The 24,658-nt window shown below is 32.5% G+C and overlaps 2 protein-coding genes and 1 pseudogene across 3 annotated transcripts; 2 read left to right on the top strand and 1 right to left on the bottom strand.

Moving 5' to 3' along the window:
- Positions 1–106: 106 nt before the first annotated feature.
- LOC128183003 (uncharacterized) lies at positions 107–11,372 on the top strand. Its single transcript, XM_052851787.1, has 5 exons — positions 107–220; positions 2,920–2,937; positions 4,683–4,850; positions 10,509–10,611; positions 11,177–11,372. Exons 1-5 carry the CDS (start codon positions 163–165, stop codon positions 11,343–11,345), a joined length of 516 nt encoding a protein of 171 aa, XP_052707747.1. The 5' UTR covers positions 107–162; the 3' UTR covers positions 11,346–11,372.
- A 2,686-nt stretch (positions 11,373–14,058) lies between these two features.
- LOC128185338 (uncharacterized) lies at positions 14,059–15,259 on the bottom strand (annotated as a pseudogene).
- A 2,311-nt stretch (positions 15,260–17,570) lies between these two features.
- LOC128183002 (uncharacterized) lies at positions 17,571–24,627 on the top strand. Of its 2 annotated transcripts, XM_052851784.1 has the most exons (5): positions 17,571–17,743; positions 20,490–20,507; positions 22,219–22,386; positions 23,250–23,352; positions 23,930–24,627. In XM_052851784.1, the coding sequence occupies exons 1-5, from the start codon at positions 17,686–17,688 to the stop codon at positions 24,096–24,098; spliced, it is 516 nt and encodes a 171-aa protein (XP_052707744.1). In that variant the 5' UTR covers positions 17,571–17,685; the 3' UTR covers positions 24,099–24,627. The 2 variants fall into 2 exon arrangements, with proteins under 2 accessions (XP_052707744.1, XP_052707745.1); XM_052851785.1 differs by lacking the exon at positions 22,219–22,386 and having other exon boundaries at positions 17,572–17,743.
- Positions 24,628–24,658: the final 31 nt, after the last annotated feature.

Below are 24,658 nucleotides of genomic sequence, written 5' to 3'. Positions count from 1 at the left end.
GTCCACAATAAAACATTCAAAGAGCATTGTTAGTTTTAATCGGATCATTGACAAACAGATTGCATAGACACTGACTGGGTTTTAAATGTGTAGTCTAAATACACTTGTGACTGATCTCGAATAAAAATCATTTGTTATTTCAACTTCCTGGTTTGTGTAAAAATGAAGGACCAATTTTGTGTTATATTTGTGTTCAGCATATTATTGGTGTCAACAAATGGTAAGTTTAAGCTGTTTTAGTTGTTTATTTATAGCCATACATAAACGAGTGTACTAAATAACGCTACTAGGGGAATTTTATACCTTCCGTGTATTCATTCTTATTAAGAAAAGCAACATGAATCTGTTTTTGGTTTGCCGAAATTAAGAAAAGGGTAACATCTTAATTTGACTGTGAATATACAATGTTATACAATGAGTGCTAAGTGATATTGTAACACTGCAAACAAAATTCATCTAATTATATAGTAAGCTTGACACTACTCCCTCTTTGGATAAAATATAATTAACTAGAGGTACTGTGAGCAAGCTCACAATTGATATCCCCGCTAAGATAAAATCATAACTCATGTTTGTTTTCTATTAAAGAAAATATTGGATGAAACTATTTCACCGTCCATTTTTTATAGATAACAACTGCTCTATCTTTTAAAACTGTTAATGCTAATATGAGTACACAAACCAATTTCTATTCTTTAAATTCCATTTGAGTTCAAGTTAACTGTTAATGCATGAGGACATTTGCATCCTTATGTTAACAAACATGACTCGAATCAAATAAAATTCCACATGTCAAGCAGTCATTTAATATAAACATTTTTAACTTTTGGTATACTGAGCCCGATTTTTTTTTTAAACAACGACCTTAAACTTCCTCAATTGACCTTTGGTCAAGGTCATGACACACCCTCAGGTTATAAGCAATCTTGATGTGAAGTAAGAACTTCCAATATTTTTCCATTAGAAAGTAAGGACTGGACATGAATTTTGCACTTTTCTGCCAGTGACCTTGGCCTTGCCCATATGACCTTGGGTCAATGTCATGACATCCTTAGGTCATAAGCAATCTTTGTGTAAAGAAACAACTTCTAATGTTTCTTAATTAAAAATATATGGACCGGACACGAATTTTGCACTTTTTCTGCCCTTGACCTTGCCAAAAATGACCTTGGTTCAAGGTCATGACACACCCTTAGGTCATAGGCAATCTTTGTGTGAAGTAAGAACTTCCAATGTTTCTCCATAAGAAAGATATTAACCGGATACGAATTGAACAGACAGACGGACTAGGTGATTCCTATATACCCCCCGACTTCGTTTGCGGGGGGTATAATAAAACAGATGCGCCCTTGTTTAATACGGAAGCTCAATGTAGCCAGTTCAGTAGAAAAAATAATTTTTAACCGGGTTTTCCGACGGAAAAATCCGGTTATTGAAATGGTGAAAATGACGGGCGGACGGCTGCCAAAAGAAACCGTAGAATAACAAGAGGGTCTAATGAAGAATTATTATCTGAATCAGTACAAGGTCCTCCGTTGGAAACGAAAGACGTTAATAAATCCGTTTGATCTATCAATTCATTTATACATTATGTATTGTTACTAAATTTAAAGTTTAAATAATGAGTTTGTCGATATAAAGGAAATAATGAGTTTCGAATTTCACTGTGCATCTGTGAATTGAGTAATTGATGATAATACTGGAAACAAAACGAGAAAATATGGCGCACTACAAATTTTAGCGCCTTTGGCGCAACTGCCTGTGAGCGCTAAAATTAATAGTGCGCCAACAATATCCATATGAATTAAATTTCTTCAAGTTGCAAAACAATAACGTCAGTCCATTTTTAAGGCTATATAGAAGTGTTAATTTAAATATCAGATGCTGTCGGTTCTGTTTGTTTAAACAATTACACAGGTAAACGGTATGGGTTATCGGGTATAAGTGCCTAAACATGGATTGATTAATTCAGTGTTAATTGCTTCTTAATATCTAGCATTAGCACCTTGAAAATTGGGCTTCTCCCCATGCCACTTCCTGTTAGCGCCTCGAGGTGAAAATGTGATTAAGCGTGGCGATCGGTAACGCTGACAATACATGATTGATAATAATTTCTTTGATCTCTGATTAGTGGATATAAAAATAAGAAGACAATACCTATTTTTGTGTTTTTTATAATGTAAAATTATTGTGAAAAAAATTCTTTCATGGTGATCGAAACTCATGGTAAATGTAACATTCGATTTCACTTAGTTTCGGGACTCTTCTAGTGTTATTCAAGTCAACACGTTGCATTCAAAGTCAAATAACTCGTTTACCAACAAAAATCCAATAAATGAAGTTTTCATATCTATCTATTGACGATTTACACAAAAGTAAGAGTATTGTTCTCAACGACAGTTTACCGTGCATGCGACATAGAAATAAAAGTCGTTGTGTTCACATGCTTGAGTGAACACATAACTAAATTTTGGGCGTGATCGTTTATCAAACAACATTTTTTGTATTCTTTTTTTAAAGAAAAGATGCATGCGCTAAAATATAATTGCGCTAATGTACTGGCACTTGCATTTGCGCTAAAATACGTATGCGCCAAATTTTCTCGTTTTACGGTAGCAGTTAGCTTGACATACACAAATTATTTTATATCATATCTACGGTAAGAAATACGATATAAAGGAATGGGACCGATGCGTACTTGTTTTAAAGCATGAGCAACAATGTCTTTTGATTGAATTGCTTTATGTAGTTATTGAACGCTAATAATATATCAAAGGAATAATAAGATAGAGAAGAATACTTTAGGAAGGGATTGTTTTTATTGATATTTCGTTCGAAATAAAATTCAAACAACAGATTGCTTATAGGTCTTTGATAAAAATTTCTTTATATTAATAGTTAAGATTTATTTTCTTTTAGAGCAATGTCCACTTTCTGGTGAGTACAGTAGTTCAAATAATTTTGTTAAACAATCTAGTTTTCAATTCATAAAGAGTTTTGATAGTACTTAATGGACAACATCACATTTCAATTAGTTTTTCTCAAATAAATATATGGGAATAGAAAAGAAGATTGTTTAAGATTATTTAAAATATTTTAACTTTATGACAACATTGGCCTATCCCTAGGGCCTGAGCCCCTGATCCAGGGGCCATCAATTTCACAATTTAGGTAGAGGACTTCGTGGGCATAATAACCATGCAATACGTTTTTCACTAACATCTATGGGAGTAGAGGAGATTATTTTTAAAGAGCGCGAGGTTCGCTCCTTAAGTAGGATTTTGGTAGCCAGTTCGAGTCACCTTTGGTCTAAAATTTCTGCATCGCATATCAATTCTAGTAGTATATATATATATATATATATATATATATATATATATATATATATATATATATATATATATATATATATATATATATATATATATATATATATATATATATATATATCATTAAGAAATACACTATATTGAATAAAATTGATTTTGAAAAAACAAAATTCATTTTTCCAGAGTTTAGTAAGGGACCATATTTTGTGGCGGAAGGTTTTCAAGAAGGAAATGAACAATTTTCATAACTCACTAGTTTTAGAGTACTGTTAATTTAGCTTCCTAATTGTCAGCGCAGACCAAACTTCTATATAGTTTGTGTATGACGATATATTCATGATATTTTGAAAAACATATTCTTACAATATTTTGATATTTCTATCGATAAACTTGGCATATTTAGCTTATATTTCATAGCAGTAAAACAAATAATAAATTAGCTTATTTCATGCTACATGTATATTTCAATTTTTTGAAATGTGTCCCCTACTTGTTTTACTTTTAAATGAGACATTAGATATATGTCTTTTTGTATGCAAAGTTTTGGAAAGATGACATTACTATAATTATTTTTATTTGCGTTATAATTTGATTACTCAAAATTTTTGTAACATCTGTTAGGTTCATTGTGTACTGTCCTTTGAAACCACTGGTAAAGCAAGAATTTTTGAACTTTGACTTAAACTTTACTTTTATAATCACTACATGTGTTCAAATTTTCGCAAACTTCCAGTAAAATTTTTATTTCTGTTTAAGGCCTTATATTTCCAAAAATATGGCATGTGGCATGGGTCACAAATAAAATAAATTAACATTTTAGGTCCCCCTCTTTATATCTAAGCTGTTTTCGGATGATTGACATTACTATCATTTCAAGAGCCAACCTCCTTTATATCAAATACTTTTCACTATATTGCTATATAAGCCCCGCTTTAGGGCCTATACCTCTGACCCAGGATACATAAATTTCACACTTTTGATAAAGGGCCCATTGACATTATAATCATGCATTTAGTTTTTTCCCCACATGTAGAGAAGACGAGTTTTTTTTTTTTTACACATTTGTCCCCACTGCTGGCGCCCTGTAGGTGGTATAGCTATGAATTTAACAATTTAGATTCCTCTTGCCATAGAGATGCTTTAACAAATTGTAACAACTGACCTTGAAGTATTTAAGAAGAAGTTTTAAATGTACAATTGTCAACCAACGACGCACGTTGCACGACGGCGGACGAAGACCATTTGCAATAAGTCACCTGAGTGACTTAGGTGACCTAATAATTTAATCGACGATTTTTTTTTTCGATATGATAAAACAGATCACTGATCAAGGAACTTTTTATATATAAACAGGAGGTTTAAATGGAAATTTAAGTATAGTATGTGGAAGTCAACTTGCAGCAGAAACAACATCGATGGAACCTACATCAGCATTTAACATAACAAATGCGAATATCATCAACACAACTGCTGCTACTCTATCAGAGGGATGTATATGTGGTCACCAAATTGATGCAAAATGTAAATGATTTTTAAGATTTCTTAAAATATTTTATGCATATTGATGATTTCTGTTAAGTTCGCGAGAGTTATCTTTCCTGCGGTATTGTCAAAGTTATACAGCATCTTCATATATGGACACAAAATCAACGTCGTCGGAGGTAACCAATGAATTTATTCCGCGGTAAAATCTTGGGAGCGTCATTTTAATAGCGTGGGTTCTCACTTCTTTCAGGACGCCGATAGCTAAGCATTGAAAATTTTCAAAGAGATCTATAAAGCGGTAAGGTTTATATTTTTGATTTATTTTACTGATGGAGCCCAATAAAGTACTTATATTGGGTCATTCTATTGTACGCCGCTTTCAACAATTCCTAGTAAGTAATGAGGATGTTAGGTACTGTGAGGATCTTGGTCTAAGAGCAAATCATAGGATATTTTATAGAGGAGTGGGAGGTCGCACTATTTCGGGCATTGTCCGCGAGGATGCGAGTTTCTAGACTGACGACAGCTCTATCTTCAAAACCTAACAAAAGTCAGAAAGATATGTCATATAACTCTATGCCAAGAGGTGTCTGTTTCCAGTACCATTCAGGTAAGCATTGTTCAGCAGGCTTGTCTTGTCGCTTCCAACACAGATGTTATAACTGCGGCGGGTCACACCCTTTTATTCAATGTACAAAGCAAGCCAAGCAGCCCTTTCGGATCATGCAGAGGTATCAAAACCAAACAGGTAGTACAAATACAGGGAAACAATATAACCAATCAAAATCATTTGGTACATCCAAGCAAGGGCCCAACACCAATCAAGGTAAATAGACTTGCTCATTGGTTATCAGGGTATGATGAAGATGAAACTAATTTTCTAGTTCAGGGTTTTTCAAAGGGTTTTTATTTAGGCTTTGTTGGAGAATGTCCTGGAATAGAGTCAAAAAATTTAAATTCGGCTCTTACAAGACCAGAAATTATTGATCAAAAAATACAAAAAGAAATTTCGGCTGGTAGAGTTCAAGGACCTTTTGAAAATAAACCATTTTCCAATTTACAGTGTTCACCACTGGGTTTGGTTGAAAAGAAAGAGCCAGGTGAATTTAGAATGATTCATCATTTGTCATACCCAGAAAATCAATCAATTAATGATGGCATACCACCTGATGAGTCATTTGTTCAATACTCATCTATTTCAGATGCTATTCATTTCATAAAAAAGTGTGGAAAAGGTGCTTTCTGTTGTAAAACTGACATTAAGTCAGCATTTAGAATTATTAATATTCACCAATCTCAGTATCAGTTTCTTGGGTTCAAGTGGAAGAGTAAATATTACTTTGATACATGTTTGCAGTTTGGTCTAAGTTCATCTTGTAAAATATTTGAGCGATTCTCCACAGCCCTACAATGGATAGCACAAAATAAACTTGGTATACCATGTATATCACATGTTTTGGATGACTTTATCATTGTGGATATATCGCCAACTCAATGTGTCTACAAGCTGAAATCTTTCTTGAATATGTGTTCAGATATTGGGGTTCCCATTTCACTTGAAAAAACATGTGGTCCTAACCAAGTTATAACTTACCTGGGTTATGAATTGGATTCAACAAAAATGGAATGCAGATTACCAAAAGAAAAAATTGTAAAGTGTGTCAACAAAATCCAGTTTGCGATGGAACAATCTAAATTAACATTAAAGCAGCTGCAGTCAATTATAGGTTTATTGAATTTTGCTTGTAATGTAGTGTTGCCAGGCAGGGCCTTTTTAAGGAGGCTAATAGATCTGACCATTGGTGTAAAAAAGCAGTATTATAGAATTAGGATGACGAAACAAGTTAAGGAGGATTTAAGTGTCTGGTATGATTTCTTGAGTAATTTTAATGGTTCTTCAATGTTTTTACCAGATATATGGTTAAGTTCAACTGAACTAAGGTTATATACAGATGCATCTGGAGCTGTGGGGTATGCTGCGGTTTTTGGTAGTCAGTGGTTCAAAGGAGAATGGAATGACAGTTGGCGAAATCAGAACATAGCAGTTTTAGAATTATACCCAATAGTTTTGGCTGTTGATGTCTGGTCAAAATATATGGCTAATAAGTGCATTTTGTTTAACACAGACAATCAAGCACTGGTTCATGTCATTAATAAACAAACAGCAAAAGATAAGCACATCATGTTTCTTTTGCGAAAACTGGTATTGATATGCTTGAAGTTTAATATTTATTTTAAAGCTCAGCATTTTACTTCAAAAGAAAATTTACTATGTGATTGTCTTTCTCGTTCAAAGGTAAATCAGTTTTTACAACTGGCACCCTGGGCCGACAGAAATCCAGTCAACATATCTCCACTACCGCCATTTCCAAATTAAGAGGTGACATACAAAGACTATTGGATGCGAGCCTTACTAATTCTTCTTTAGCTTCGTACTCCCATGCTTGGACAGTTTTTAAAGATTTTGCCGAGAAATACGAGTTAATTATTGAGTTTCCAGTGAAACAACACATATTGGTATATTATGTTGCCTACCTATTTTCAAAGGACTATGCTGCAACAACTATTTCTTCATATCTCTCGGCTATTAGTTACATCCATAAGCTCAACAGTTTTGGGGATCCATGCTCGTCCTTTTTAATACAAAAATTGCTCTTATCAACACGTAAACTTAAACCTTCACAAGATGTTAGAATACCTATTACAAAAAATATTTTGCATCAAATTTGTGACTTTTTACCAGTTACAGTTTCCAATGCATTTGAAAAGGCCTTGTTTAAAGCAATGTTTTTGTTGGCCTTTTATGGATTCTTGAGAGTTGGGGAAATAACATCATGTCAAAAGGTAATTAACAAAAATTTAATTCAGTTTAATCAAATTTCCAGGCAGCAAGATCATTTAATTATCAAATTTGTTACATATAAACATCACATTGGCAAACCATTTTTTCTCACTATTCACTCTGCAAGTAACAAAAAGTATTGTCCAGTTCAATGCCTAGAAGACTACATCAAGTTAAGAGGAGTACAAAATGGGCCACTTTTTTGTTATGTACCAAATATTCCAGTTTCCAGGGGTAAACTTTCGGCGGTATTAAAAAACTGTCTATCATTTGCAAAGTTGGATATGACTCGCATTACTAGCCATTCTTTCCGGATAGGCATGGCGTCGCACTGTGCTGACATTGGCATGAGTGACAGCAAATCAGACTGTTAGGTCGATGGAAATCAGATGCATTCAAAAGTTATATTAGACCAGTTAATCTAGTATAGAGAGAGCAAAGACCGACTGTGAACTTATGGATATACAAGGTTATTCAGGAACATATGTATATTTCTTGATAACTTATAATGCGTTAAAATAATTTGAAATATAAGTTGTTATTTTCATGTCAAAGCTTTGAAAGGGCTGGACATATGTATGTTCCTACCTATGATTACTATATATTACAAGTATTAGGTTACATTGTACATCTTTTTGGGTGGGGCATATGTATATCCTTACCCATGCATGAATAGTATTTGAATGTGTTGGCATGTATATGGGACTAAGGTTTGTAAGGCATATGTATATCCTGGCAAATATTAGTCCATTTTAAAGGTATAGGAATGCACTTTGCCACTTAAAATTTTCTCCCTCCCTCCTTGGGGTCTGAACTTGATTTAAATAGAATAAATCAAGTACATGGCGCTTTCAGACCACAAGGATTATGTTTTTCATAAATTATCTAATCAATCACATCATTGATTACATCAGTAATGGGAGTTATGGATTATTTTAGTTGTAAAATATTATGGGTAAAGAATTAAATATTCATAATTTTATGATTAATTTTATGAACTTATTAATTATTGTTATATAATCATCTATTGTCATTTTCCTGATTATTTCAAACCAAATTTGGTTAACAATAAAGTCACAAAAGTGGCAGAGTGCAACATACCTATGTGTTATGTGATGTTTTACTGTACAAAGATGAAGGGCTCAGGTGGTTCACTTTCGAGCGGATAGAGGTTAATTATTTCATGAGTGAGAAATAATGCTATACGCAGTAATGGTATACTTTGAAAATTATCAATTATGGATAAATGATTTTTAAGATTTCTTAAAATATTTTATGCATATTGATGATTTCTGTTAAGTTCGCGAGAGTTATCTTTCCTGCGGTATTGTCAAAGTTATACAGCATCTTCATATATGGACACAAAATCAACGTCGTCGGAGGTAACCAATGAATTTATTCCGCGGTAAAATCTTGGGAGCGTCATTTTAATAGCGTGGGTTCTCACTTCTTTCAGGACGCCGATAGCTAAGCATTGAAAATTTTCAAAGAGATCTATAAACCACCTCCACCCCTCCACCTTCCTTTTTTATGAACATGTTTATAAAAAAGAAAAATTCTTGTGTATTTTCTTTTTTCTTTATTAAGCATGGCGCTTTCAGACCACAAGGATTATGTTTTTCATAAATTATCTAATCAATCACATCATTGATTACATCAGTAATGGGAGTTATGGATTATTTTAGTAGTAAAATATTATGGGTAAAGAATTAAATATTCATAATTTTATGATTAATTTTATGAACTTATTAATTATTGTTATATAATCATCTATTGTCATTTTCCTGATTATTTCAAACCAAATTTGGTTAACAATAAAGTCACAAAAGTGGCAGAGTGCAACATACCTATGTGTTATGTGATGTTTTACTGTACAAAGATGAAGGGCTCAGGTGGTTCAATTTCGAGCGGATAGAGGTTAATTATTTCATGAGTGAGAAATAATGCTATACGCAGTAATGGTATACTTTGAAAATTATCAATCATGGATAAATATATATAGTTTTTAGCCGGGCTTCGCTAGCGCTTCAGTGAAGGTATGGCTGTATGCAGGCAATTCGTTAATTTAACCATCCATAGGTAAACAAAAAGCCAAACATATTAAAGAAGAAGACTCCTTGATAATTATAGTTAGAGACATACCTAATACTTGTACATTATCAAATTGTTCTGGTTCATGGAGAATGAATTTTGCCAATAACATTTGAGCATATTCACTACGCGCATGATGTTAAATATAGATGAGCTACTTAACTTAGAAAATTAATTTTCAAGTACCTACCAAGTAATTTGTGGCCATAATAACTTCTATATTTCATGAAATTCTGCTTTTTATATCCACGCTCTGGTGACGTTAGCTTTGTAAAAATAACAGTCATTCATTAATGATGAATAAAATATATTTGGCTTACAAAGTAGATCTTTTTTGTCAAACTTCTTCCCTTATAATATATATTATATACATCAAAAGTGTCCGTCTTTCATTACTTTGATTTTTTTGTTAAATAATATCACACGTATGCTTTAAAAAGGCATCGTGAGTGTACGCATTTCATTATGGGTTTTTGAAAAAAATGAAAAATCTAGAAACAGTGAATTAAAGGTAATAAGGGATGGATATTTATGTGTACTGTCAAAAAACAACATTTATCTTTATTTCAGAAATTCCATTTCATGAGAAGTTGTTTTGTGTATAAGATGTTTTATTGCCTTGCTGATATATTTTACAGCATTTTACAGCCTGTCAATTATCCAAAATGTCAATTAAACAATATACCAATCCCTCATTAAAACTATTTAACATATAATATTGCATATAACTACGTATTTTATCAATATTTTCTTTATTTCAGTTGAGTCACTCGTATCCTTACGAATTTCGTTGGCTATATTCGTAGTGATTTCTACTATTTCAACAATAATAAATATATACTTCTTTATCAAGAACATACTAAGGTACGTATTAAATAGTCTGTTTTTAATTTGCAATTACCTTTGTTTCATGAGCTACCGTGGAATCATTTTTATTCGTGGGGGTCAATGTTCGTGAGAAGCCAAAATTTCCCTGGTTCGTGGAAACGTAATTTCGTTGGTAGTGTCATCGGGATTATTTTGATACATATTATGATATTAAACAATTGATTATGTTTACGTTCGTGGGGATGTAATTTCGTAGACAATGGTTACACACGAAAGCCAAGAACATTGGTCCCCCACGAACAATGAAGATTCCACAGTAGATGATTCTATACGCTACTCAGTAGTTGATACATTAATTTACAGCGACTGCAAAATTAATATGTACAGGATATGGACTAAGGTCTCAAGTATTCTGAAAAAAAAATATGTTATCAAACTTTGAATAGTCTTTAAAAGATAACATGTAAGTATTTTGGCATGATCTGAAAATATATATGATATATATAAAATATATAGGTAATACTTTCTAACTGCTTATATCAAATAGATTAAATTTGTATGTATTTTGCTTTATAACCTGAGTTCTGCGTATCTATATTAGAAACAAATCTAAGAAGAATACCACAAATGTTAAAACAATTCATCAAGGTGGGAATGAATTGAATGTTGAGACCTACACAGAACTAGGAAATGCAGTGTCAGGAGATTCTGAAAACCAGTACGACTCTATCTCACGAGGGGATAACTACATGAACACAAATGTATTATAAACTGTGTGACGATTCTTTCAGGGGGTAATGCAGCAAAAATAAAGAAATTGAGCTTAAAGGGCATTTTCTTCATTTCTAAATATTACTTGTTTACAATGTATGATGAACGGGCGTATTACTATAGTTTGTTGGACTAAAAGAATTTGTTATCGCTAGTTCATCTTTATTGCTTAAGATATATATGTTTTATAATACTTCTTTCTAATAAGTATTTTGTTTATTATATATTGCTCAAGAAATAATACTGTGTTTACAAACCCACTGACGAGGTAAAATCTGAATTTTACTACTTAAAATCCCGCCTTGAAAAGAGGTACTTGCCTTCGGTTCATGAAGTTTCAACATTTATTTTGAAAAAGTGATAACGATTACTGTCAATTTTTTTTACAATAATGAAGCTAACTATGTGTAGATTATTCTGTTATCTATCGAAACTTAATCGATAATGACTTAGTGGACTGCATGAACTTCAGTGACTGGTGTCACACTTCCAAATATTTAATATCATTTGGCGAACCTGGGTTTATTCCGTCTACCACAGTATTTAGTCGATGGGGTGCCGAAATAACTTTGCATGTACGGAAAAATAAAAATCTTGATCGACTTTAGGGTAATGGACGCATTTTTACTCATTTATATGGATATTTGAAATGAAATCTCTAGGGATTTTTAATCAGATGACATGATTTGTTTTCAGTTTTAGTTCGTTGAATTTGATTTTTACCCCCAAACTTTCTTAATAAATTCCATTAATCATTGCCCGATGGGATTTAAATTTTAATATTATTTGTCGTGTTATGATACTCAGGCCACGTGATTAAAATGAACACAAAGAGACATGCAACAACTATAGTGTTGGATATCGCTTTTAGTATATGTAATGCATGTACAGTACCCGCAACTTTATTTTTTACTATCCTATCCTATCGTATCGTGTATCAATCCTATCGTATCGTGCGTGTATACTGTTCTATCGTGCGCTAGTTCTATCCTATCGTGCGTGTATACTGCTTTATCATGCGTTAATCCTATCCTATCGTGCGTTAATCCTATCAGGTTTATCGTTTAATTTCAACAGTTCTTCCGTTTATCATATCGTGTTAACCGTTTCGTGCCTTTTTATAAGCAAGTAAGTTTATTACTAAGTTGCCACTCGTTCAGTGTGCCGTATACAAATATTTATCGAACAAGATTTGTAAAATTCTATCGAGCATTCTATCATGATACTAGTTTATTAATTTTTTAGATCAAAATTAACCAATATTACATGTAAATCATGTCTGTAAACATTGAAAATGAAAAACGAATTTCTCAGGAACAAGGTAACATATTTACATGTAAATCGAATATATTAAATCGCACGCGGAGTGTATACCTGGGTAAACATTAACTTTTATGCAATACAATTTTTTTCCATCATATTTTACGGAAACAAAAGTATTTATGATATAATTTATATTTAATTAAAACCCGAGTAGTGTTTTAAATAAACCCGTTATTTTCGTGTGACATTTGATTTCAGGCTGAAACGATCTCGGCAATCAGCTAGGGTGTGTGTTAATAAAAGCAATGTTAACAAATCGTACGCGGAATGTGTATCTGTGTAAATATTTATTTTACAAGTCTGTAATTACTCGTTTTTAATGCATCATTTTTCTTATACAAAAAGAAGTGAATTTGTGATAGATTTTATATTTAAATTACTTTAAACAAGAGTTGGATTTACATAATTAAACCTGCTATTTTCTGTGTGGTTTGATCTCGGGCTGAAATATTCGCGGCGATCGGCTACGGTGTTCAGTAATAAAAACAATATTAACAATATAGAAAAATTAATGATCATTAAAGCTTATAATTTTAGTTTAAAAAAATTAACTGGTCAATTTTATACATTCTATAAATAATGTAGCGATGATTAATAACTCGGCAATTGTTACTAAAAAGAAATTCCACGTAAATATATATTCGTACGTGTGCTTTCTCAAGTTCTAATTATCAGTTTGTTCGAGTAAATTGTTTAAAGCGATTATACGCTTATCATGAACATCGTTTATCCTTTCCTATCGTGTATCAATCCTATCCTATCGTGCGTGTATACTGTTCTATCGTGCGTTAATCCTATCCTTTCGTGTGTGTATACAGATTCTTGCATTTATATGTTGCTTTGGTAAAAATAAATAAAAATACTAAATATCAGAATGAATCGCCCTTTTGATTTAGGAGCTATGGTGCTGCAAAAATTAGACATGTCCTGTGCAGTTTTTCATATTGCATTTAAAATTGAAAGAAAAGTCAATTATGAAAAAGTAATGTGTAAGATGATTACAAAGTTTATAAAAAGTTAAAAAAATCAATAGGATTTGTTTATTTATTTATAGTGTTCTGTGATCAAAAATTAGTACAATTGCATCAATTTAAATCAAATTCTACTGCAAAAAGCTCATGATTTGGAAAGTTGTACATGTACATTACTTTTTTAAATGTAATATAATCGTTTTAAAACAACTTTTTTTAACATTTTGAAAAATAACACAATTCCTTTTTAATAAAGCTAACACTAGTAATTAACAAACACTCGTTAAAACCTTTTTACCTAAAAAATGCATGCTAGTACAAATACTTCCAAATACGGAAATTTATATAATACATGTATAATTATATAAATGTGCATATCATGACACAGTTCATTTAAGTACACAATAAACCAAAAGTTTCACATCTTTTGATAGTCAAACTGCTTTGGACATTTTCTTTTCTCTTGGGTTTGGATACAGGCTTAGGACAAGACTGTAGATTGTCCGAAGTATCTCTGCAGAAAAGTCAAATTTCATAATAATGATACACTGTCTGGCAACATCAAGACCCTTGGATGTAATCACGGATGGCAGAGTGTCACTATTAAGTAGTTGCTGTCCTCTCTTTAAAATGTTGATGGGTTTCTCTGCAGAGCTACTATACGTCTTGACAAAGACAACTCCTGGACTTTCATCAGACATTCTGAAATGGTGAAATTTAGAAATGTATGGACGTTTCTTGAAGAAAGCTTCAAAGAAACGTCCAGTCGTAGAAGGAGACGTGCCTCTCGGCATCGTTGATGAGCTGGGGTATGTTGCGGCCATTTCTTGAGAAGCGCTTCACTGATTCTGTTACCTCATCAAGAGTTTCTGCTGTAGAATGTCTCCACTTCACCTTCCAGAGTCCAAAATGCCAGTCTGGGCTAAATCATGTATGTCCAGCTTCCATCAAGGAAAACTCTCTGCTGCGATGACGACTTGTCATTATCCACATGCCATATCTGAGATTTCAAGACATACACACTAACATGTGATATATACAAATACAGTAAACATGAACAGTCTTTTGATTTGTTCACAGATATACTTAAAAACATATGACACTCTAAATGTATGGAACATTCTGACTAATCATCTAATCATTTTGTTGTTTTTGTTTTGTCCGGCACAATTATCCATCTGCAGTACAGCATCCTTCTCTGTATATACCCAATGCTCAAAGAAGTGGTGTAATAGGCTCACCACAGTATTGGCTCTCTTGCCTACCCTCCCAGTCTCATCCACTAGTAAGAATACTTGCTCACCTATAGTGAGAGTAAAATCATTGAGGTCGAGAAGTGTTGCTTTTAAATATAAAAGCCGAGGCGTTAGCTGAGGCTTTTAAATTTGAAACAACATTTCGAGACTGAGGAGGTTATCCTGCAACATTCACGATAACAATAACTTTTTTCTATTCTACTAAGCGCCCAGTATTTCTACATATCGTTTCTCCTATAGAGAGATGATCTTAGGTCATTTTGACAGCTGTTCCGTGTAACCCCAACGGTTTTGTTAGTAATGTGTACATGTGTATCGATCAAAGAAATCCCTTGTAGACGACAGAATGTTTCTTTGAATCATGTTCCTAATATTTTAAGGGCAATTTAATACAATTTTTACTACTACACGTTATATATTTTATATAAAAACACGTAGTGAAAATGCGCTAGAGAAATCCCAGGTACAACCGCATTGATCTCTTAAAAATAAACATTTCAGGCAATACACATCGTATTGACTGGAACTAACACGTGAAATTGACATGGTTTTAAAACTTTTTGTGGTTTGAAGTTGTATTTTCATGATCAGTGCGAGACAAATACATTAGGCATTTCTGATCTGATAATTTACCGATGACGTTCGTGGTATATTGGAGAAAAATGTCCGCGGCATATCTTTGATCTCGGCAATAACTGTAGCAGAACTAAAGATAAAATATATACCTGCTCCCTCTATACACCAAAGGCTTAACACTTTCAATGGGTTTTGAAAAACAGAGGCCCACCTCATTTGCATGATGAGGATAATGAATCTGCATGCTGAGCGAAATCAAAGCTGTACACATGAGTCATGTCCAATGTACATACTTGTCCTATGATTAATAAAATTACGAATGACTAATGTTAACCTCTAAAATAGTTATTACAATCTACATGTACTATTTCAAACAATATAAATATCTTATCAATACTTATAATATGCATGGAGCCAATTTATGAAAACATTTATATGCATGCCTTTGTCCATGTTTGATATCAGCAGCAGCACGGTTTTTACTATTCTTACTTCATATTTAGATAAGAGAAGAGTGTCAGCGTGCTGGAATCCCAGACTACTGACTGAAGATGACAAAACAAAACAAGTACAACTATCAACGGCTTTCTTGAGACAGTATAGAACATGTAATGAAGCAAATTTCTTACAGCGAATTGTCACAACTGACGAAACAAGGTTGTACCATTACGGTCCCAAGACAAAGCAACAGTCCTCAGCATGGAAAAGAAAATTATCAACACCTCCCCTGAAAGCTACAGTTTTAAAAATTTGCAATGAAGAACATGTTTAGCTTTTTTATGGATATTTCTGGAATGCTACAGTAACTCATGCATGCAGTACTATACGGACAAATGGTCATTGCAGATTATTACGCATAGGTTAAACTATTTTATTTTATTTTTTATATGCTTTAAATTAACTATTTGTAATCATTGCACTTACCTGTACATGAAGAAAATAACTGCGGATTAGAATTTAAATTTTCTCAAAAATATATATCCGGCAGCTTCTCAATATTGTAAAATGAAAATGCTTATGACATTTGATTCTATAACAGTAATTTGACGTGATCTTGTCAATGCAATACGGAAGAAGTGGCCCGAAAAAAACCCCACTTTCTTTTGCATCGAGACAACGCCCCTGCACACCGGGATGAAAGTGCTATCAATGATTTAGATTTGTTATGTTTTGATCGTGTAGATCACGCACAATACAGCCCGGACCTAGCGCCGATGGATTTCAAGGTCTTTCCGACCGTGAAAGCTGAATTACGTGGAAAAAAAACTTAAGAACACGGAAGAATAAGTTTATGCTACTTTAACAACTGTAAACAAACTCGATGACAGGTGGTATAGAGATGTGTTTAATGAGTGGATCAAGCGCCCCATACTTTGTATGTAATGCAGAGGGGAATATTTTGACAAGCTGCAGCTGAAAAAAAAAGTTGCCTTGACAACTCCCAACGTTTTGACGTAACAGTGCTGATGAGGGTGCGTGCGCTGTGACTATAATCCATTCGGATTTGAAATTTAATAAGATGAGCAACTTTTGAACAAATGCGATGAAACTTTACACGTAGAATAAAAAAATGTTTCTATTCAAATAACAATGTTGAAATATTACATTTTGTCGAAAAATAAAGTAAAGAGGAAAATTGTCCTTTTATTTTTTTATTGACCCTCGTAAAATGTCATGTATGATAATCTTTAAAATAATACAAAAATAATACAAAATGAAAGTGATATTTTTTTTTCTAATTTGGAATATAAAAGAGCCGCCTAATATTTAACATAATTTTTTTACGGAATTTCTTGTGTTTAGTTATAAATACATGTACATTGATTATAATTAATATTGAATTACCTTTTTTTTGGGGGGGGGGGGGGGTTGGCTTGTCAAGATTTTTTGGATGAGTCTGCCCCCCCCCCCCCCACTTAAAAAAAAAGATGCTACGTGCCTGTATGTGTCATTAAAATATACTTAGATGTATAACATAATTTGTTTATCAAAATCAACAATCATCAGTATGGTTTTGTTTAAATGTGCATCTAGAGATTTATACAACGTTTGTCCACAATAAAACATTCAAAGAGCATTGTTAGTTTTAATCGGATCATTGACAAACAGATTACATAGACACTGACTGGGTTTTAAATGTGTAGTCTAAATACACTTGTGACTGATCTCGAATAAAAATCATTTGTTATTTCAACTTCCTGGTTTGTGTAAAAATGAAGGACCAATTTTGTGTTATATTTGTGTTCAGCATATTATTGGTGTCAACAAATGGTAAGTTTAAGCTGTTTTAGTTGTTTATTTATAGCCATACATAAACGAGTGTACTAAATAACGCTACTAGGGGAATTTTATACCTTCCGTGTATTCATTCTTATTAAGAAAAGCAACATGAATCTGTTTTTGGTTTGCCGAAATTAAGAAAAGGGTAACATCTTAATTTGACTGTGAATAATATATACAATGTTATACAATGAGTGCTAAGTGATATTGTAACACTGCAAACAAAATTCATCTAATTATATAGTAAGCTTGACACTACTCCCTCTTTGGATAAAATATAATTAACTAGAGGTACTGTGAGCTAGCTCACAATTGATACCCCCGCTAAGATAAAATCATAACTCATGTTTGTTTTCTATTAAAGAAAATATTGGATGAAACTATTTCACCGTCCATTTTTTATAGATAACAACTGCTCTATCTTTTAAAACTGTTAATGCTAATATGAGTACACAAACCAATTTCTATTCTTTAAATTCCATTTGAGTTCAAGTTAACTGTTAATGCATGAGGACATTTGCATCCTTATGTTAACAAACATGACTCGAATCAAATAAAATTCCACATGTCAAGCAGTCATTTAATTTAAACATTTTAAACTTTTGGTATACTGAGCCCGATTTTTTTTTAAACAACGACCTTAACTTCCTCAATTGACCTTTGGTCAAGGTCATGACACACCCTCAGGTTATAAGCAATCTTGATGTGAAGTAAGAACTTCCAATATTTTTCCATTAGAAAGTAAGGACTGGACATGAATTTTGCACTTTTCTGCCAGTGACCTTGGCCTTGCCCATATGACCTTGGGTCAATGTCATGACATCCTTAGGTCATAAGCAATCTTTGTGTGAAGAAACAACTTCTAATGTTTCTAAATTAAAAATATATGGACCGGACACGAATTTTGCACTTTTTCTGCCCTTGACCTTGCCAAAATGACCTTGGTTCAAGGTCATGACACACCCTTAGGTCATAGGCAATCTTTGTGTGAAGTAAGAACTTCCAATGTTTCTCCATAAGAAAGATATTGACCGGACACGAATTGAACAGACAGACGGACTAGGTGATTCCTATATACCCCCCAACCTCGTTTGCGGGGGGTATAATAAAACAGATGCGCCCTTGTTTAATACGGAAGCTCAATGTAGCCAGTTCAGTAGAAAAAATAATTTTTAACCGGGTTTTCCGACGGAAAAATCCGGTTATTGAAATGGTGAAAATGACGGGCGGACGGCTGCCAAAAGAAACCGTAGAATAACAAGAGGGTCTAATGAAGAATTATTATCTGAATCAGTACAAGGTCCTCCGTTGGAAACGAAAGACGTTAATAAATCCGTTTGATCTATCAATTCATTTATACATTATGTATTGTTACTAAATTTAAAGTTTAAATAATGAGTTTGTCGATATAAAGGAAATAATGAGTTTCGAATTTCACTGTGCATCTGTGAATTGAGTAATTGATGATAATACTGGAAACAAAACGAGAAAATATGGCGCACTACAAATTTTAGCGGCTTTGGCGCAACTGCCTGTGAGCGCTAAAATTAATAGTGCGCCAACAATTTCCATATGAATTAAATTTCTTCAAGTTGCAAAACAATAACGTCAGTCCATTTTTAAGGCTATATAGAAGTGTTAATTTAAATATCAGATGCTGTCGGTTCTGTTTGTTTAAACAATTACACAGGTAAACGGTATGGGTTATCGGGTATAAGTGCCTAAACATGGATTGATTAATTCAGTGTTAATTGCTTCTTAATATCTAGCATTAGCACCTTGAAAATTGGGCTTCTCCCCATGCCACTTCCAGTTAGCGCCTCGAGGTGAAAATGTGATTAAGCGTGGCGATCGGTAACGCTGACAATACATGATTGATAATAATTTCTTTGATCTCTGATTAGTGGATATAAAAATAAGAAGACAATACCTATTTTTGTGTTTTTTATAATGTAAAATTATTGTGAAAAAAATTCTTTCATGGTGATCGAAACTCATGGTAAATGTAACATTCGATTTCACTTAGTTTCGGGACTCTTCTAGTGTTATTCAAGTCAACACGTTGCATTCAAAGTCAAATAACTCAAATTTGTTTACCAACAAAAATCCAATAAATGAATTTTTCATATCTATCTATTGACGATTTACACAAAAGTAAGAGTATTGTTCTCAACGACAGTTTACCGTGCATGCGACATAGAAATAAAAGTCGTTGTGTTCACATGCTTGAGTGAACACATAACTAAATTTTGGGCGTGATCGTTTATCAAACAACAACATTTTTTGTATTCTTTTTTTAAAGAAAAGATGCATGCGCTAAAATATAATTGCGCTAATGTACTGGCACTTGCATTTGCGCTAAAATACGTATGCGCCAAATTTTCTCGTTTTACAGTAGCAGTTAGCTTGACATCCCTCTTAAGCTATTATATGAATTTCTGCTCTTTATACACAAATTATTTTATATCATATCTACGGTAAGAAATACGATATAAAGGAATGGGACCGATGCGTACTTGTTTTAAAGCATGAGCAACAATGTCTTTTGATTGAATTGCTTTATATAATTATTGAACGCTAATAATATATCAAAGGAATAATAAGATAGAGAAGAATACTTTAGGAAGGGACTGTTTTTATTGATATTTCGTTCGAAATAAAATTCAAACAACAGATTGCTTATAGGTCTTTGATAAAAATTTCTTTATATTAATAGTTAAGATTTATTTTCTTTTAGAGCAATGTCCACTTTCTGGTGAGTACAGTAGCTCAAATAATTTTGTTAAACAATCTAGTTTTCAATTCATAAAGAGTTTTGATAGTACTTAATGGACAACATCACATTTCAATTAGTTTTTCTCCAATAAATATATGGGAATAGAAAAGAAGATTGTTTAAGATTATTTAAAATATTTTAACTTTATGACAACATTGGCCTATCCCTAGGGCCTGAGCCTCTGATCCAGGGGCCATCAATTTCACAATTTAGATAGAGGACTTCGTGGGAATTATAACCATGCAATACGTTTTTCACTAACATCTATGGGAGTAGAGGAGATTATTTTTAAAGAGCGCGAGGTTCGCTCCTTAAGTAGGATTTTGGTAGCCAGTTCGAGTCACCTTTGGTCTAAAATTTCTGCATCGCATATTAATTCTAGTAGTATATATATATATATATATATATATATATATATATATATATATATATATATATATATATATATATATATCATTAAGAAATACACTATATTGAATAAGATTGATTTTGAAAAAACAAAATTCATTTTTCCAGAGATTAGTAAGGGACCATATTTTGTGGCGGAAGGTTTTCAAGAAGGAAATGAACAATTTTCATAACTCACTAGTTTTAGAGTACTGTTAATTTAGCTTCCTAATTGTCAGCGCAGACCAAACTTCTATATAGTTTGTGTATGACGATATATTCATGATATTTTGAAAAACATATTCTTACAATATTTTGATATTTCTATCGATAAACTTGGCATATTTAGCTTATATTTCATAGCAGTAAAACAAATAATAAAATTAGCTTATTTCATGTTACATGTATATTTCAATTTTTTAAAATGTGTCCCCTACTTGTTTTACTTTTAAATGAGACATTAGATATATGTTTTTTTGTATGCAAAGTTTTGGAAAGATGACATTACTATAATTATTTTTATTTGCGTTATAATTTGATTACTCAAAATTTTTGTAACATCTGTTAGGTTCATTGTGTACTGTCCTTTGAAACCACTGATAAAGCAAGAATTTTTGAACTTTGACTTAAACTTTACTTTTATAATCACTACATGTGTTCAAATTTTCGCAAAACTTCCAGTAAAATTTTTATTTCTGTTTAAGGCCTTATATTTCCAAAAATATGGCATGTGACATGGGTCACAAATAAAATAAATTAACATTTTAGGTCCCCCTCTTTATATCTAAGCTGTTTTCGGATGATTGACATTACTATCATTTCAGGAGCCAACCTCCTTTATATCAAATACTTTTCACTATATTGCTATATAAGCCCCGCTTTAGGGCCTATACCTCTGACCCAGGATACATAAATTTCACACTTTTGATAAAGGGCCCATTGACATTATAATCATGCATTTAGTTTTTTCCCCACATGTAGAGAAGACGAGTTTTTTTTTTTTTTACATATTTGTCCCCACTGCTGGCGCCCTGTAGGTGGTATAGCTATGAATTTAACAATTTAGATTCCTCTTGCCATAGAGATGCTTTAACAAATTGTAACAACTGACCTTGAAGTATTTAAGAAGAAGTTTTAAATGTACAATTGTCAACCAACGACGCACGTTGCACGACGGCGGACGAAGACCATTTGCAATAAGTCACCTGAGTGACTTAGGTGACCTAATAATTTAATCGACGATTTTTTTTTTTCGATATGATAAAACAGATCATTGATCAAGGAACTTTTTATACATAAACAGGAGGTTTAAATGGAAATTTAAGTATAGTATGTGGAAGTCAACTTGCAGCAGAAACAACATCGATGGAACCTACATCAGCATTTAACATTACAAATGCGAATATCATCAACACAACTGCTGCTACTCTATCAGAGGGATGTACATGTGGTCACCAAATTGATGCAAAATGTAAATATATATAATTTTTAGCCGGGCTTCGCTAGCGCTTCAGTGAAGGTATGGCTGTATGCAGGCAATTCGTTAATGTAACCATCAATAGGTAAACAAAAAGCCAAACATATTAAAGAAGAAGACTCCTTTATAATTATAGTTAGAGACATACCTAATACTTGTACATTATCAAATTGTTCTGGTTCATGGAAAATGAATTTTGCCAATAACATTTGAGCATATTCACTACGCGCATGATGTTAAATATAGATGAGCTACTTAACTTAGAAAATTAATTTTCAAGTACCTACCAAGTAATTTGTGGCCATAATAACTTCTATATTTCATGAAATTCTGCTTTTTATATCCACGCTCTGGTGACGTTAGCTTTGTAAAAATAACAGTCATTCATTAATGATGAATAAAATATATTTGGCTTACAAAGTAGATCTTTTTTGTCAAACTTATTCCCTTATAATATATATTATATACATCAAAAGTGTCCGTCTTTCATTACTTTGATTTTTTTGTTAAATAATATCACACGTATGCTTTAAAAAGGCATCGTGAGTGTACGCATTTCATTATGGATTTTTGAAAAAATGAAAAATCTAGAAACAGTGAATTCAAGGTAATAAGGGATGGATATTTATGTGTACTGTCAAAAAACAACATTTATCTATATTTCAGAAATTCCATTTCATGAGAAGTTGTTTTGTGTATAAGATGTTTTATTGCCTTGCTGATATATTTTACAGCATTTTACAGCCTGTCAATTATCCAAAATGTCAATTAAACAATATACCAATCCCTCATTAAAACTATTTAACATATAATATTGCATATAACTACGTATTTTATCAATATTTTCTTTATTTCAGTTGAGTCACTCGTATCCTTACGAATTTCGTTGGCTATATTCGTAGTGATTTCTACTATTTCAACAATAATAAATATATACTTCTTTATCAAGAACATATTAAGGTACGTATTAAATAGTCTGTTTTTAATTTGCAATTACCTTAGTTTCATGAGCTACCGTGGAATCATTTTTATTCGTGGGGGTCAATGTTCGTGAGTAACCAAAATTTCCCTGGTTCGTGGAAACGTAATTTCGTTGGTAACAGTGTCATCGGGATTATTTTGATACATATTATGATATTAAAAAAATGATTATGTTTGCGTTCGTGGGGATGTAATTTCGTAGACAATGGTTACACACGAAAGCCAAGAACATTGGTCCCACACGAACAATGACGATTCCACAGTAGATGATTCTATACGCTACTCAGTACTGAGTAGTTGATACATTAATTTACAGCGACTGCAAAATTAAAATGTATAGGATATGGACTAAGGTCTCCAGTATTCTGAAAAAAAATATGTTACAATGTATCAAACTTTGAATAGTCTTTAAAAAATAACATGTATTTTGGCATGATCTGAAAATATTTTTTTAAAAATATATAGGTAATACTTTTTAACTGCTTATAACAATTTTTTTTAGATTAAATTTGTATGTGTTTTGCTTTATAACATGTGTTCTGCGTATCTATATTAGAAACAAATCTAAGAAGGATACCACAAATATTAAAACAATTCATCGAGGTGGGAATGAACCGAATGTTGAGACCTACACAGAACTAGAAAATGCAGTGTCAGGAGATTCTGAAAACCAGTACGACTCTATCTCACGCCAGGAAAACAACATAAACACGTTTGTATTATAAACTCTGTGACGACCTTTTCAGGGGGTAATGCAGCAAAAATAAAGGAATTGAACTTAAAAGGCATTTTCTTCATTTCTAAATATTACTTGTTTACAATGTACGATGAACGGGCGTATTACTATAGTTTGTTGGACTAAAAATTGTTCATAAAGAATTTCACATTGCTAGTTTATCTTTATTGCTTAAGATGTATATGTTTTATAATACTTCTTTCAAATAAGTATTTTGTTTATTATATATTACTCAAGAAATAATATTGTGTTTACAAAGCCACTGGCGAAGTAAAATCTTAATTTTACTAGTTAAAATCCCATCTTGAAAAGAGGTACTTGCCTTCGGTTCATGAAGTTTCAACATTTATTTTGAAAACGTGATAACGATTACTGTCAAATGATTTTTTTTTACAAAAATGAAGTTAACTATGTGTAGATTATTTTGCTATATATAGAAACTTAAACGATAGTGACTTAGTGGGCTGCATGAACTTCAGTGACTGGTGTCACACTTCCAAATATTTTATATCGTATGGCGACCCGTCTACCACAGTATTTAGTCGATGG

Source organism: Crassostrea angulata, chromosome 5 (genome assembly GCF_025612915.1).
Source record: "Crassostrea angulata isolate pt1a10 chromosome 5, ASM2561291v2, whole genome shotgun sequence".
Lineage (NCBI taxonomy): Eukaryota > Metazoa > Mollusca > Bivalvia > Ostreida > Ostreidae > Magallana > Magallana angulata.
Note: the sequence above shows the minus strand (reverse complement) of the source record. Positions and strands in the feature narration are given on the sequence as shown.

Coding starts and splice junctions, on each gene's coding strand:
- LOC128183003 (XM_052851787.1), top strand. CDS start 163: ATGAAGGACCAATTTTGTGTTATATTTGTGTTCAGCATATTATTGGTG. Junction 4,851..10,508: donor TCACCAAATTGATGCAAAAT/GTAAATGATTTT, acceptor TCTTTATTTCAG/TTGAGTCACTCGTATCCTTA. Junction 10,612..11,176: donor TTTATCAAGAACATACTAAG/GTACGTATTAAA, acceptor TATCTATATTAG/AAACAAATCTAAGAAGAATA.
- LOC128183002 (XM_052851784.1), top strand. CDS start 17,686: ATGAAGGACCAATTTTGTGTTATATTTGTGTTCAGCATATTATTGGTG. Junction 22,387..23,249: donor TCACCAAATTGATGCAAAAT/GTAAATATATAT, acceptor TCTTTATTTCAG/TTGAGTCACTCGTATCCTTA. Junction 23,353..23,929: donor TTTATCAAGAACATATTAAG/GTACGTATTAAA, acceptor TATCTATATTAG/AAACAAATCTAAGAAGGATA.